The sequence below is a fragment of the Tachyglossus aculeatus genome, chromosome 8 (assembly GCF_015852505.1).
Source record: "Tachyglossus aculeatus isolate mTacAcu1 chromosome 8, mTacAcu1.pri, whole genome shotgun sequence".
Classification (NCBI taxonomy): Eukaryota; Metazoa; Chordata; class Mammalia; order Monotremata; family Tachyglossidae; genus Tachyglossus; species Tachyglossus aculeatus.
Window position 1 is genome coordinate 11086385 of NC_052073.1, and position 13875 is coordinate 11100259.

Below are 13875 nucleotides of genomic sequence, written 5' to 3' on the forward strand. Positions count from 1 at the left end.
TCAGGAAAGTAAGCCCTTTGCTAGAGGAGAACTGAGTGCACATGCCATGGGGAGAGGTAAAAGGATAACACTTCAGACTGAGTACCCGGTTTCCTCTGGAAATCTCTGTTAAAAGTGCAAGCTAAAGGGGTAGAGTCTTGTAAGGGGTCCACATTTTATACCACGTGAATATCTTTTACTAGCTTGATAGATTCTGAGAATAGAGTGCACTAGTACAAAATTCTAAGGCTGGCAACTTTTCAATTTTTATTTAGAACCCACTCAAGAAGATACTAGAAGATAAGTAAATGGCCTGCCCCTTTCAAGGTCTTTCAACCCCAAAGAACTTCTCCTGCCCCAATGAGAATTACAAAATGGCATCTCAAAGTTATTACAAAAATGACTTACCTCAAAGTCTTGATACTGTTCCTCGGTCAAAGACTTCTTAGCCACCACAAGAACCCTCAAGCCTTCCCTGGCCATATTGCCGCACTAAAGTTCAAAATATCACAGTACTGAAGCTTGAGACACCAAAGAACTTTCATTAAAAAAAGTTCAACACTGTAATTCCTGAACACAATGTAGGCATTAATGACTAAGGTCTGGAATCTACATCAAATGCAACACTGAAAACTGTCACCTTAAAAATGTTAGCAGTTTTGTTGCTGGCAACAAAACTTCCCCAAAGCCCAAGGATTTTTAGAAAACATCCCTTCCTGTCACTAGAGGGTGAGTCTGAATGAACCAACACAGGATAAGCACCAAATTCCTGTAACTAGTGTCACGGTGTACTTCAGAAAAAAAAAAAGAAGAATCTCACCCTGCCTGCAGGTATCAACCTGAGCTAGGCAGATTAAATTGGCATTTGGTCTGCATTTAAACTGACCATCATAAGCTTATTTGTTTGATCTCTGCAATTCGTTCTAACAGTTATATTCCATCTCGCATTGTATTTCTTGGCATCTTACAGCTTACCCCAACCCCCACGGCAGCCGCAGTCCCTTCTCATGAGGCTGTTCTTATTACACCTTGCCTTTTCAGTAGTATTTTAGAGAAAGGGTACTCCCATTACATACCTCTTCCTCCAGCCAGTCATTGTACTGCACAATGCCAGCCATAACCACGTCAGCTCCCTTCATGTAAAAAGTGATTTCTCCTGTTGTTTCATCCTGCAAGAAATACAAAAATTGAAGATCAAAGGGGTGTCCTGGTTCGGGTTACCTAGTTCTGGTTCTCTGTTCCTTACAAAGTCAGCTCTAATTTAAACAAACCATTTTCCACATGAAAATCTTTGCTCCGCTGGCGGTTCAAGTATTTGCTTCTGGATAAAGCCCGGGTAGAGCATAAGTTTTCTGCGTTTTCCACAGAATTCACTGGGAAAATTGCTGAGTGACCAAACTGCTTAAGTGCTCGCTTCACTTTTCTCGAAAAGACACAGACTCAGAGGTTATCCGAAATAATCTTTAGCAGCAGCTACATTTTAACCCTAACTTTTGCTGACTACCTCACTTTAGGTAACAGAGACACACAACGCAGGTGGATGATACAAGTCAAATTCAGTACTTCATGCGTGTCTCTTGCTATCACTAAGCTCAAACAGTATTAAGCAATAATGCCTTTAGAAACAGAGTTAACCTATACGTAACCTCATTTCTCTCCCCAAACCAACAGGTGGTAGAAAGCTGATTATCTTTAAAACTGGCTCCAAAATATCGAAAACTTGTTTAGGACAGCAAATTTACTTGCAGAAGAATTTATGAACCCTGGGACCCAACTTCCAACACAAAATTTACTTGTGAGTTACATTATACTATTTTCATCTTTGGTATAGTGCGTGGTCTTGAAATCTAGGCAAAAGGTAGCAGTTTATGTAGGAAAGTATTTGAATTTTAATTCTCAAAGAACTGTTTAACAACAGCTCTGTAGGAAACTGATGTCTTCCACTTCCTTTGGTATAGAACTAGTTTAAGATAGTTTAAAATTTTTGTCCAATATAAATACTGTATCAACTGTCTTCTTGCATTAGTCATTTCCTCCCACCAAGTTCATTACAAGGTCACTTCGTTCTCATATTGTGGTAAGATCACAGTATAAATTTCAGAGAGATTTGCCAGTCGTATTGTTTCAGAGCTTCATCTTTTTCCACCCTCGTTTGATTTTGGCTAGAGTTCAAAGGCCTCTCATTCCAGATACGACAATGGTATGATTTCGTTTGGAGGACAAACTTCATCATTCCACATACGCTGGAGGAAAATGTTAGTGGAAAATGCTGTGCACAAAAAAAATAACCCTAGAAATAACCTTACTCTCAGAGACAGATAAGTAAACTGACTATAGCTTATGTTTAAAACTGAGAAGCTCAAACAGAAAGATGACATTTTTGAGTGATAATTTAGCCAAATGGTTAAAAGAACACATGACATAGGAGCTAACTGCTTATAAGAGAAAACCTTAAGCTATTTAGTGTGAATGATAATTAAAACTAACAAAAAAAGTTAAAGCAGATTGGTCTAACTTATAACCAATACTAACTCTACTACTCTAATAAAGTAGAAGTTTACCCTAAATAATGCTTAAAGAAGTTTTAGCTGTGGAACACAATGACTAGAGAAATTAAATTAGAATTTCAAGGAAGTGGTCTCTTAGACCAGAGGCCCAGAAGGGGCTTTTGTTTTCTTACTATCATAATACTATTATCAATCAATCAATTGTATTTATTGAGCACTTACTGTATGCAGAGCACTGTAGTAAGCACTTGGGAGGGTTCACTATAACAGATTTGGTAGACATGTTGCCTGCCCACAAGGAGCTTACAACCTAGAGGGGGAAACTGATATTAATATAGATAGATAAAATATAGATATGAACATAAGTGCTGTGGAGCTGAGGGTGGGGTGAATAAAGGGTGATACAAAAGTGAGTGGGAGAGGAGGAAATGAGGGCTTAGTTAGGGAAGGTCCCTTGGAGAAATTGTGCTTTAATAAAACTTGGAAGGTAGGGAGAGTAATCATCCCTAGGGAGGGAGTTCCAAGCCAGAGGCAGGATGTGGGTGAGAGGTTGGCAGCAAGATAGAAGAGCTCGAGGTACAGCTGCATAGGAAATCAGGGAGGAAAGGAAGGAGGTGGCAAGGTGTTTGAGTGCCTTAAAGTCAATGGTAAGGAGTTTCTGTTTGATGCAGAACTGAATGGGCAAACCACTGGAGGTTCTTGAGGAGTGGGGAAATGCGGACTGAATGGTTTTTATGTAGAAAAATGATCTGGGTAACAGAGTGAAGTATGGCTTGAAATGTGGAGTGACAGGAGGCAGGGAGGTCAGCAAGGAATCAAACAGTCAAGTATTATAAGATTGTACTCTTATTTTAGTCTGACAATATCTTAGGAAGGTATGAAGGATTATATGAATTTTATACATGGGAAAACTAAGGCACAGAGAAGTCCACTGACTTGTCCAGAGTAACACCGAATCAGAGGTAGAACTAGAATTAGAGTCTAAATATCTTCTCCTAACTCATAACTCCCAGACCAGATAATCTCTTCCAGGGTTAATGAACACACGCCACTTCTGCCTTTTAAAAACAGAAAGTTGAGTAGGTTCATGATGAGAGATTCCTGTACCCTGATTTATATCAGGATGGCAAAAAGGATGCAGGTGAAAAAGTTAACTTCAAACCAAGGGAAGACTATAAAACAACAGTACTGATTATGACAGCTCTGCTTCCAGAGGCTTGAAAAAAATTGACTATTTTGCATGCCGTAACTTCCTCATATAGATTATAGATCAATAAATCAATCGATGGTATTTATAGAGCATTTCCTGGGTGCAGAGCTGTGTACTAAGCCCTTGGGAGAGCACCATATAATAAAGTTGGTAGACAGAATCACTACCCGCAAAGATCTTACAGTCTAATTGAGGAGAGAGACAATATCAAAGATTACAGATATGAGGAAGTAGCAGATTATAAGGATAGGTAGGTAAGTGTTGTGTGATGCAGAAGGGACAATGAATAGGGTAGGAAAATCATGGAAGATTTCTTGGAGGAAAACATCCCTCTCTTTCTGTAATCTGATTAGTCTGTATCTACCCCTGCGCTTAGTACAGTACCTGGGACATAGTAAGCTCTTAAATGCCATTTTTTGAAAAAGGTGCTGTTGACTGGAGACTCATGTGAGACAGGGACTGTATCCAGCCTGATCAGCTTGTATCTATCCCAGCACTTAGAACAGTGCTTAACACATGGCAAGCGTTTAAAACATACAATAAAAAAGCCTACATTCATTCATTCATTCAATCATATTTATTGAGTGCTTACTGTGTGCAGAGCACTGTACCAAGCGCTTGGGAAGTACAAGTTGGCAACATATAGAGATGGTCCCTACCCAATAGTGGGCTCACAGTCTAGAAGGGGGAGACAGAGAACAAAACAAAACATATTAACAAAATAAAATAAGTAGAATACATATGTACAAGTAAAATAAATAGAGTAATAAATACGTACAAACATATATACATATATACAGGTGTTGTAGGGAAGGGAAGGAGGTAAGGCGGGGGGGGGGATGGAGAGGGGGAGGAGGGGGAGAGGGGGAGTACATCCTACCAACTTTCAGCAGAGGTGGACAGATATGTAGTTATCACCTTGAAATGCTCAGTACACTGACATTTTAGCTTAAATTGGTCCTGAACTACTTCTCCTCATTTCCAGAAGTTACTTCAAGTATCTGAGATTTTTTTAAAAGGTATCCAACTTGTACTTCCCGAGCGCTTAGTACAGTGCTCTGCACACAGTAAGCGCTCAATAATTACGACTGAGTGAATGAATTTAAAAATTAATTCCAGTCAAAAACATCAGTGTATTAATCAATCAATCAACTGTATTTATTGAGCGCTTACTGTGTGCAGAGCACTGTACTAAGCACTTGGGAAGCACAAGTTGGCAACATATAGAGACACTCCCTACCCAACAGTGGGCTCACAGGCTAGAAGGGGGAGACAGAGAACAAAACCAAACATATTAACAAAATAAAATAAATAGAATAGATATGTACAAGTAAAATAAATAGAGTAATAAATATGTACAAACATATATCCATATATACAGGTGCTGTGGGGAAGGGAAGGAGGTAAGACAGGGGATGGAGAGGGGGACGAGGGGGAGCACTTATTCTTTCTGTTGGGCGTCCAGCACAGCACTGCGGCCACTTGGAAACACTCAGGGTACATTTGACGTCTGTTATAATCCTCTCCTCCCCCTCTTCAAAGCCCTAGTGAAAGCCCACCTCCTCCAAGAGGCCTTCCCTGACTAAGCCTCCCCTTCCTCTTCTCCCTCTCTCTTCCGCGTCGCCCTGACTTGCTCCCTTAATAATAATAATAATGATGGCATTTGTTAAGCGCTTACTATGTGCCAAGCACTTTTAATAATAATAATGGCACTTATTAAGTGCTTACTATGTGCCAAGCACTGTTCTAAGCTCTGGAGGAGATACAAGGTAATAACAATAATGATGATATTTGTTAAGCGCTTACTATGCGCCAAGCACTGTTCTAAGCGCTGGAGGAGATACAAGGTAATAACAATAATGATGATATTTGTTAAGCGCTTACTATGTGCCAAGCACTGTTCTAAGCGCTGGAGGAGATACAAGGTAATAACAAAAATGATGATATTTGTTAAGCGCTTACTATGTGCCAAGCACTGTTCTAAGCGCTGGAGGAGATACAAGGTAATAACAAAAATGATGATATTTGTTAAGCGCTTTCACTGTGCCAAGCACTGTTCTAAGCGCTGGAGGAGATACAAGGTAATAACAGAAATGATGATATTTGTTAAGTGCTTACTATGTGCCAAGCACTGTTCTAAGCGCTGGAGGAGATACAAGGTAATAACAATAATGATGATATTTCTTAAGCGCTTACTCTGTGCCAAGCACTGTTAATAATAATAATGGTATTAGTATATAATCCACGTTTTACATTTGAAAAGGATGAAGAGCACCAAGGAGAGTGAGTTAGAAGTACTAGACTGACGTACAGGTTAGACTTTTGTTCTGTTTCGTGTTTGGTTTTTTTAAATCCCGACTTACTCTGACGATGATTCCCATCCGTTTGCTTTCATAGGTGAAAGGGAAGATTTGCAAAATGGTGAAGTTTAGGATTTGGCCACCAGGCGTCCTCAGCTGCATAGAAGATTGATCTCTGCCCACCAGGGTTAAGCCAACACTCTCAGTCCACTGTACCAGGGCCACCTAAATGGAACAAAAAGGTCATAAGTAACAATAATAATAATAATGACGGCATGTATCAAGCGTTTACTATGTGCCAAGCACTGTTCTAAGCGCTTGGGGAGGTTACAAGGTAATCAGGTTGTCCCATGTGGGGCTCACAGTCTTACTCCCCATTTTACAGATGAGGGAACTGAGGCCCAGAGAAGGTGAAGTGACTTGCCCAAAGCCACACAGCTTGGCACATTGGTGGAGCCGGGATTTGAACCCATGACCTCTGACTCCAAAGCCCCAGCTCTTTCCACTGAGCCACGTCCCCTCTCCATCCCCCCCCTTACCTCCTTCCCTTCCCCACAGCACCTGTATATATGTATATATGTTTGTACATATGTATTACTCTATTTATTTATTTATTTATTTTACTTGTACATATCTATCCTATTTATTTTATTTTGTTAGTATGTTTGGTTTTGTTCTCTGTCTCCCCCTTTTAGACTGTGAGCCCACTGTTGGGTAGGGACTGTCTCTATATGTTGCCAATTTGTACTTCCCAAGCGCTTAGTACAGTGTTCTGCACATAGTAAGCACCCAATAAATACGATTGATGATGATGATGATGATGATGAAAAAGTCATATCGATGGCTGAGTTTTCACGTCCGGAGGTCACGGAAAAAAATTCAGAGGAGGCGGCACAAGAATCTAATCACTTACTGTTTTGTGACATTAATATTTTAAGATATTGAAATATTTAGTTATCAGATGAGAAGGAAGCAGTTTAGGAACCTAGATTTCAGTAGCAGAACCCTCATTACTGTATCATAAAGCTGTAGGCTGCATCATTAATCACACAGATCCCATTTTGTATTGCAGTCTTATGTATTATTTACATGAGGTATGTTCCTCTTCATGGCTTCAGTGCCGCTTTTCATGATTTCACTGCCAAGGGTAATTCAATAACCGTAAAACAGACTTTTTAGGACTGATACTTAATGAGAGACTTAAGGAATCTTCCTGGCACCTAGCATAAAAGAGCCAATGAAATTTCATTTTAATATGGAATAGGTGGGCTGTTTCAACAACTGTATAGGTAGATTCTGGCTGGAGAAGCAGTGCGGCTCAGTGGAAAGAGCACAAGTTTTGGAGTCAGGGTTCATGAGTTCAAATCCAGGCTCCACCAATTGCCAGCTGTGTGACTTTGGGCAAGTCACTTCACTTCTCTGGGCCTCAGTTACCTCATCTGTAAAATGGAGATTAAGAATGTGAGCCCCCCGTGGGACAACCTGATCACCTTGTAACCTCCCCAGAGCTTACAACAGTGCTTTGCACATAGTAAGCGCTTAATAAATGCCATCAAAAAAAAAAACCACGCATTTTGTCAATTAATGAAAATGGATCAGTTTGTCCACATGGGCTGTGTAACCTGAACAGGTGGTCCTTTTGCTTAATAATGGCATTTATTAAGCACTTACTATGTGCAATGCATTGTTCTAAGCGCTGGGGGATACAAGGTGATCAGGTTGTCCCACGTGGGGCTCACAGTCTTAATCCCCATTTTACAGATGAGGCAACTGAGGACCAGAGAAGTGAAGTGACTGGCCCAAAGTCACACAGCTGACAAGTGGCAGAGCCTGGATTTGAACCCATGACCTCTGACTCTAAAGCCCGGGCTCTTTCCACTGCTTCTCTAAGCCACTCTGCTTAGAGTCTTAACCAGTCCTGACCTGGCGTGCAGCAAGAAGGTGATGTAGGTGGTCTACCCCATCCCTCCTTCTGGTTTCCATGGCTGCCCTGCAAGAGGAGGAAGGGCACGCAGCTGTCGCTCATTCCCGGAACATACTTTGGGCCTAATACATTATGCATAGATAGCTCAAGCCCCAAGGTCCTAATCCCCATTTTATAGATGAGGTAACTGAGGCACAGAGAAGTGACTTGCCCAAGGTCATACAGCAGATAAGTGGCGGAGCTGGGATTAGACGCACATCCTCTGACTCCTAAACCCGTGCTCTTCCTTGTACTCTTTGATGAGGTAATTAATGCAGTGCGCTGCACTGAGTAAGCACTCAAGTAACTCTTGATTGATTAGAAATTAATTAGCGATGACTACCTGGAGATGTGATTTCAGTAGGGCTTTGAAAATGGGGCGTGCTGTGGTACCATTTCCGATGGACATTCTTGTCTATTGGCAATCAGTCACTCAAAGGAATGGAGATTCAATTCTCTACAGAAGCACATTATAGCTTTTATTGAGCCAACCGATATACACATTTTATAAAACTCGCGTATTCCTGGAGTTAAGCTATTTAAGGCATTTCTCTGCATTGGACTGGGTTAATACAATCAATCACATTTAGTGAGCACTTACTATGTGCGCAGCACTGAACCAAGTACCAGGGAAAGTACAGTACCACAGAATTAGCAGACAAGTCCCATAATGAGCTTACAGTCTATTGAAAATAGGTCAGTGCCACATTAAAGAGACATATAGTCCAAATACAAAATTCTACCTACCAGAAAGAAATATACCTGGGTTAAAAAAAGGTCAGTCTTCTATGACTGGTTATGGAGTTCTCTGCAGTTGGCAGATACTGGGTTTAAAAGAGTAAAATGTTGAGAGAAATCAAGCCACCTTAGGGACAGGGACCGTGTCTAATTCCCACATGCATATTCTCTCCCAGTGCTTAGTACAAAGCTCTACACACAGTAAAGGCTTAATATCTACTATTACTACTAAGCTAAATAAAGTTAGGAGGAAAATAATGTCCCCCAAAGTGTAGCAGAGTTTCAGTCTCTTGCACTGCAAAGCAATCTCTTGGGAAAGTTGCTTTTAACCACAGCAGCAGATGTTACCAACTTCATCTGTGAGGCCTAATATGGAATTAAAAAAGCAGTTTGAGGTAAGTGCCATCAAGGGAAATGCTTGATTACTGGTGTGTTTCTCCATGTTTTGTGTTCTTCTAAGAGGGTTTAGTTATGATCCAGATATACAGAATCCTGGAAAGCATACCTGGTTGTCAAGTTTCCAGCTTTGATATGAAAACACCACATTTTATTTGTAAAAAAAATTAACATTTAATCAACTACGTGTCTTTTGAGACTGGGTTAGCAAAAGTACAAAAAACAATTTTTAACCTCATTTTAAACATAATCCCTTTTTATTTATTCTCAAAAGTGGGAGGCCAAATTGTTTTTAACTTCTCTAAAACGAACAATTTTACTAACGTCTTAATTCCATGAATTATAATTACTTCTCCCATCTCACCTCTTACATCTTAAATCTCTTTGCAAAAGATTCTATCATAAAGATTCTAGGGGCTTTTACATATTACTGGAAGAAGCTCTGAGCATTTAGGAAGCAGGGTCATCTAGTGGAAAGAGCACAGGTCCAGGAGTCAGAAGGGCTTGGGTTCTAATCTCAGCTCTGCCACTTTGCTGTGTGACCAACTCACTCATTCAATCATATTTATTAAACGCTTATTGTGAGCAGAGTACTGCTCTAAGCGCTTGGGAAAGTACAATACAACAATGAACAGCAACAATCCTTACCCATAATCGCTTGGGAAAGTACAATACAACAATAAACAGTGACAATCCCTGCCCATAATGAGCTCACGGTCTAGAGGAAATCACTAAATTTCCCTGTGCCTCAGTTACCTCATCTGTAAAATGGGGATTAAGACCGTGAGCCCTTTGGCAGACATGGACTGTGTTCACCCTGATTAGCTTGTAATTACCCAGTGCTTAATATAGTGTTTGGCACATAGCGAGGGCTTAAAATTTAAAATAATCCAGTAAGGATATCTTCTTTGTCAACTCCAGGGGCAGTTAAATGTGTACATAATTGGTGGACTTCGGGTGTGAGAAAGGAGAACTGGAGAGGGGAGAGAGGATCCCCAAACACTAAATGCCACAGAAAAGAAATATAAGGTACTTTCAAGGTAAACAAAATACCTAACCCAAATATCCTTTATATATTATAGGAAGATGATTTTGAAGCTGAATATTAGTATTTGTGGTTTTGTATGTGCATACAAAAATATGTCCCCATTCAGATATGGTAGATATTTTTAAAAATCAAATATTTCCCCGGAGTCTGACTACAATTTAGAGGTGCTAATGGTGGTGAACACAGCCAACACTCCTATTTCTGACCTTTTATTACAGTCAGGAGTGGCAAACAGTGTCTGCTTTGGAGGTGGTGAAGAAATCGGATATAAACTGTGAGCTGTTTGGAGAGCCATTATGGAAATAAGAAATCAGCAAAAAGTTATCTGGCTCAAGCCAAGTTTGGACTGGACTCCTTAATTTAGGCTGTCAGGGAATTCTAACATCAAAAGTGCAGTCAAATTTCTGAGGGGAAAAAATGTTATTTTCTTCAAATTCAGAAACCATCAACAATGAGCCTGATGTTGGGTAGGGACAATCTCTATACATTGCCAATTTGTACTTCCCAAGTGCTTAGTACAGTGCCCTGCACACAGTAAGCGCTCAATAAATATGACCGAATGAATGAATGAATGACTGTACTCAGATTGCTGAACACAGAAACGCTTGGTAGGAGTGAAGATTTAAATCTGGTTTTGACAAAAGAATTTCAAGTGGCTATTTCTCAATGGGCTAAATTGAACTTCACTTCACTGCTAGCATTGGAAATTTCCTGATTTCATATACTTCAAGTACATCAAGTACATCTTTTAGACTGTGAGCCCACTGTTGGGTAGGGACTGTCTCTATATGTTGCCAATTTGTACTTCCCAAGCGCTTAGTACAGTGCTCTGCACATAGCAAGCGCTCAATAAATACGATTGATGATTGATGGTGATGATCCCCAAGAGAACTTTATGTGAACTTTTAGTAATAAACAAGTCAGAGAAATCCTTCACCTCAAAGGTCCTTTAAGAGGTCATCTCTTCTAACCTCCCTCAGGTAACTCATCCAGCATATCCACAGCAAGGGACTTCCCAACATCACAGGTTTAAAGTCCAGGATTGTGGTCAATTGGGGAAACTGCCCTATCACAGAAATGCAAGATTCTGAATAAAGGTGAATGCTTAAGGCTTATTGATTTATCCACGGCCTACCCCTATTCTCTCTGTGGCATTACATTCTCCAGAATTCACATTAAGGAATCTAGTTTTCTGCAAACTGCTGTAGCACTGCAACAACTGAAACCTTGGAGGGCCAGTTTAAGTTTATCCAAACAGGATATGAACACTGTAGGTAGTCTTCCATTTTTGCCTTCTGTTCCAGTCTGCTTTTTTATTATATGTCGGGATCAATTTGAAGAAATGTTCAAAAAGAGTATATCAAAAAAGTCCCTATGTCCTCACTGAGGGTAAAGATTGAGTAGTAAGTTTTACATTTAAGATGTTCACCAGTCTCTCTCGACTAAATTCAGAAGATAATTTGAGTTAATAGTCCTGGTTCAACATAATTCTTTAAGCTAATTTCCATTACACTGTGATTTATGGTTCGGCTACTCTAGACCCTTGGAGCATTATCTGAAAGGAATCATACCGGCTCCGTGAATAATTTTAAAATAACTTTGCCTTCTGGGCAAAGCTGCTTAGTGCAATTTCTTTAACATCCCATTTCCCAGAACCATAAATCGTGCCTGAAAGAGTGTAATATTGGGCCTCTGACTCCTAATCGACTTCCCTAAAATACGAAGAGGAAGGAGTATGTTCTCAGATGTCACAGCACAGTAGAAGGATTTCAGTACAAAATCAGCTCTCTGAAAACACAGTGGGGAAGAATTAGCTCCACAAATTCAGTTATTCCCCAGTGTGATTGAACTGTTTTCCTTCCCTGAAAAAAATAATATAAAAGAATTCAGGAGAGTGCATGTCAAAGATCACCAGAGAAAGGGGTCTTTTCATTATCTGATGGGTAACAAAAACTACTTGTGAAGGGATTTAATATCCCCACTGCCTCTGAATTTAGGTTTGTGCTTGGAAAATTTGCCAGAACACGTACCATGTCCTAACCAGAAATGAAGTCAAAACCACAATTTATCTGCATAAGCAGCCAGGTCTTAGGAAGATGATTTCTTGGCTGAAAAATCAATTTTTGACTGAAATGGGCACATTAAGATGAGTGGGGAGTAGCTACCTGTTGGTAAAAATCAATGTTTTGGGAGCTTCTTCTGGGCCCACCATATGAACCACGCATCCACCTAACAGACTCCATTTATGGCTTTCTATCTCCAAATTGCTTTTCCAGTGGGTCAGGCATCCCCAGAACCCAAGACTTTGTCTGCATACTAAAAGGGGCAGAGAACATTGCCACTATTATACCCAAGGAATAGTCATCAACTGAACTGAATCCACAACCCAATCTCATGGCAAAAATTCTGCCCGCACCAATCTATCGCTTACAGCCTCACAACCAAGATGCTCACAGTAACTCTTCCTATCATTAAACAATCAGCTTTATTTGGGCACAGTTGGAGTCCAAAAACTTTGTTTAACCTGCTCTTAGGTTTGCTAGAACAGTCATTATTTTAAGAGCAAGGAATGGATGTGTCGCTGAATTGACTGTTTCATTAAGAGTTCATTTCAAGTATTCAATAGGATAGATAGATCCTATAGATCAAGCGCTTAGTACAGTGCTTTGCACACAGTAGGCACTCAATAAATATGATTGAATTATAATGTTCATCTGGTCCACTTGCCTTTAAGGAGTAGTCTGAGGACTTGGGCCGCTCGGCCTCAGTAAGAAGCTAGGGAGGCTCACTGATCAATTCATTCATTCAATTCTATTTATTGAGCGCCTACCATGTGCACAGTGCTGTAACAAGCACTTGGGAGAGTACGATATTATAATAAAGACACTGTGCAGAGTACTGTACTAAGCACCTAGGAGAGTACAATACAACATAATTGTTAGACCCATTCTCTGCTCACAAGGAGCTTACAGACCACGCATTATGTGAAGTGGGGTCAAAGTTTTGTCCTGACACCATCTTTGATTTAACTGGGCAATACAGGACGCCCCCAAGCAAGACAGCACATCTACCCATGAACGCTGGCATCAAAGATAATAATAATAATAATAATGGTGGTATTTGTTAAGTGCTTACCATGTGCCAAGCACTGTTCTAAGCACTGGGGTAGTTACAAGGTAATCAGGTTGTCCCACTTGGGGCTCACAGTCTTAATCCCCATTTTACAGATGAGATAACTGAAGCACAGAAGAGTGGCTTGCCCAAGGTCAAACAGCAGACAAGTGGCAGAGCTGGGATTAGAACTTCCGTCTTCTGACTCCCAAACCCGTGCCCTAAAACGACCCTAAATGCTCAATACACACCAGGGAGTTTCCCAAGACACACCAGTTTCCCTTGGCACTTCGGTTGGGAACCACTGACACAGTGTCACATCCTGGATGGTAGACGATACCAAAAGACATTTTATAACTTGTCTGAAATTAGAATAATTAGAATAATCATAGAATAATTAGAGTACTCAATAATTCTGTTTCAACATCATATAGTTAAACTAAGCTACACTACAGTTTTCAAATTCACAATAATTAGTTCTGGGATAAATTAGGAATTTTAAAATTGACTAGAATACAGAATCTAAGGCTCTTAATCAATGAATAGCATTTATTTAGCACTTACAGTGTTCAGAGAACAGAACTAGGTGCTTCAGAGAATACAATATGAAAGAGCTGGCAGAC

The 13875-nt window shown here is 40.2% G+C and overlaps 1 protein-coding gene across 1 annotated transcript in view; it reads right to left on the minus strand.

Moving 5' to 3' along the window:
- The window catches only part of ATP9A (ATPase phospholipid transporting 9A (putative)), a 129319-nt gene that overhangs the window by 23168 nt on the left and 92276 nt on the right, over positions 1–13875 (minus strand). The window contains exons 15-17 of the mRNA XM_038749912.1: positions 6060–6221; positions 1056–1148; positions 388–471 (exon numbers count right to left, since the gene is read on the minus strand). Of these exons, the coding sequence (XP_038605840.1) occupies positions 388–471; positions 1056–1148; positions 6060–6221 (339 nt within the window). The remainder of the gene's footprint in view (positions 1–387; positions 472–1055; positions 1149–6059; positions 6222–13875) is intronic.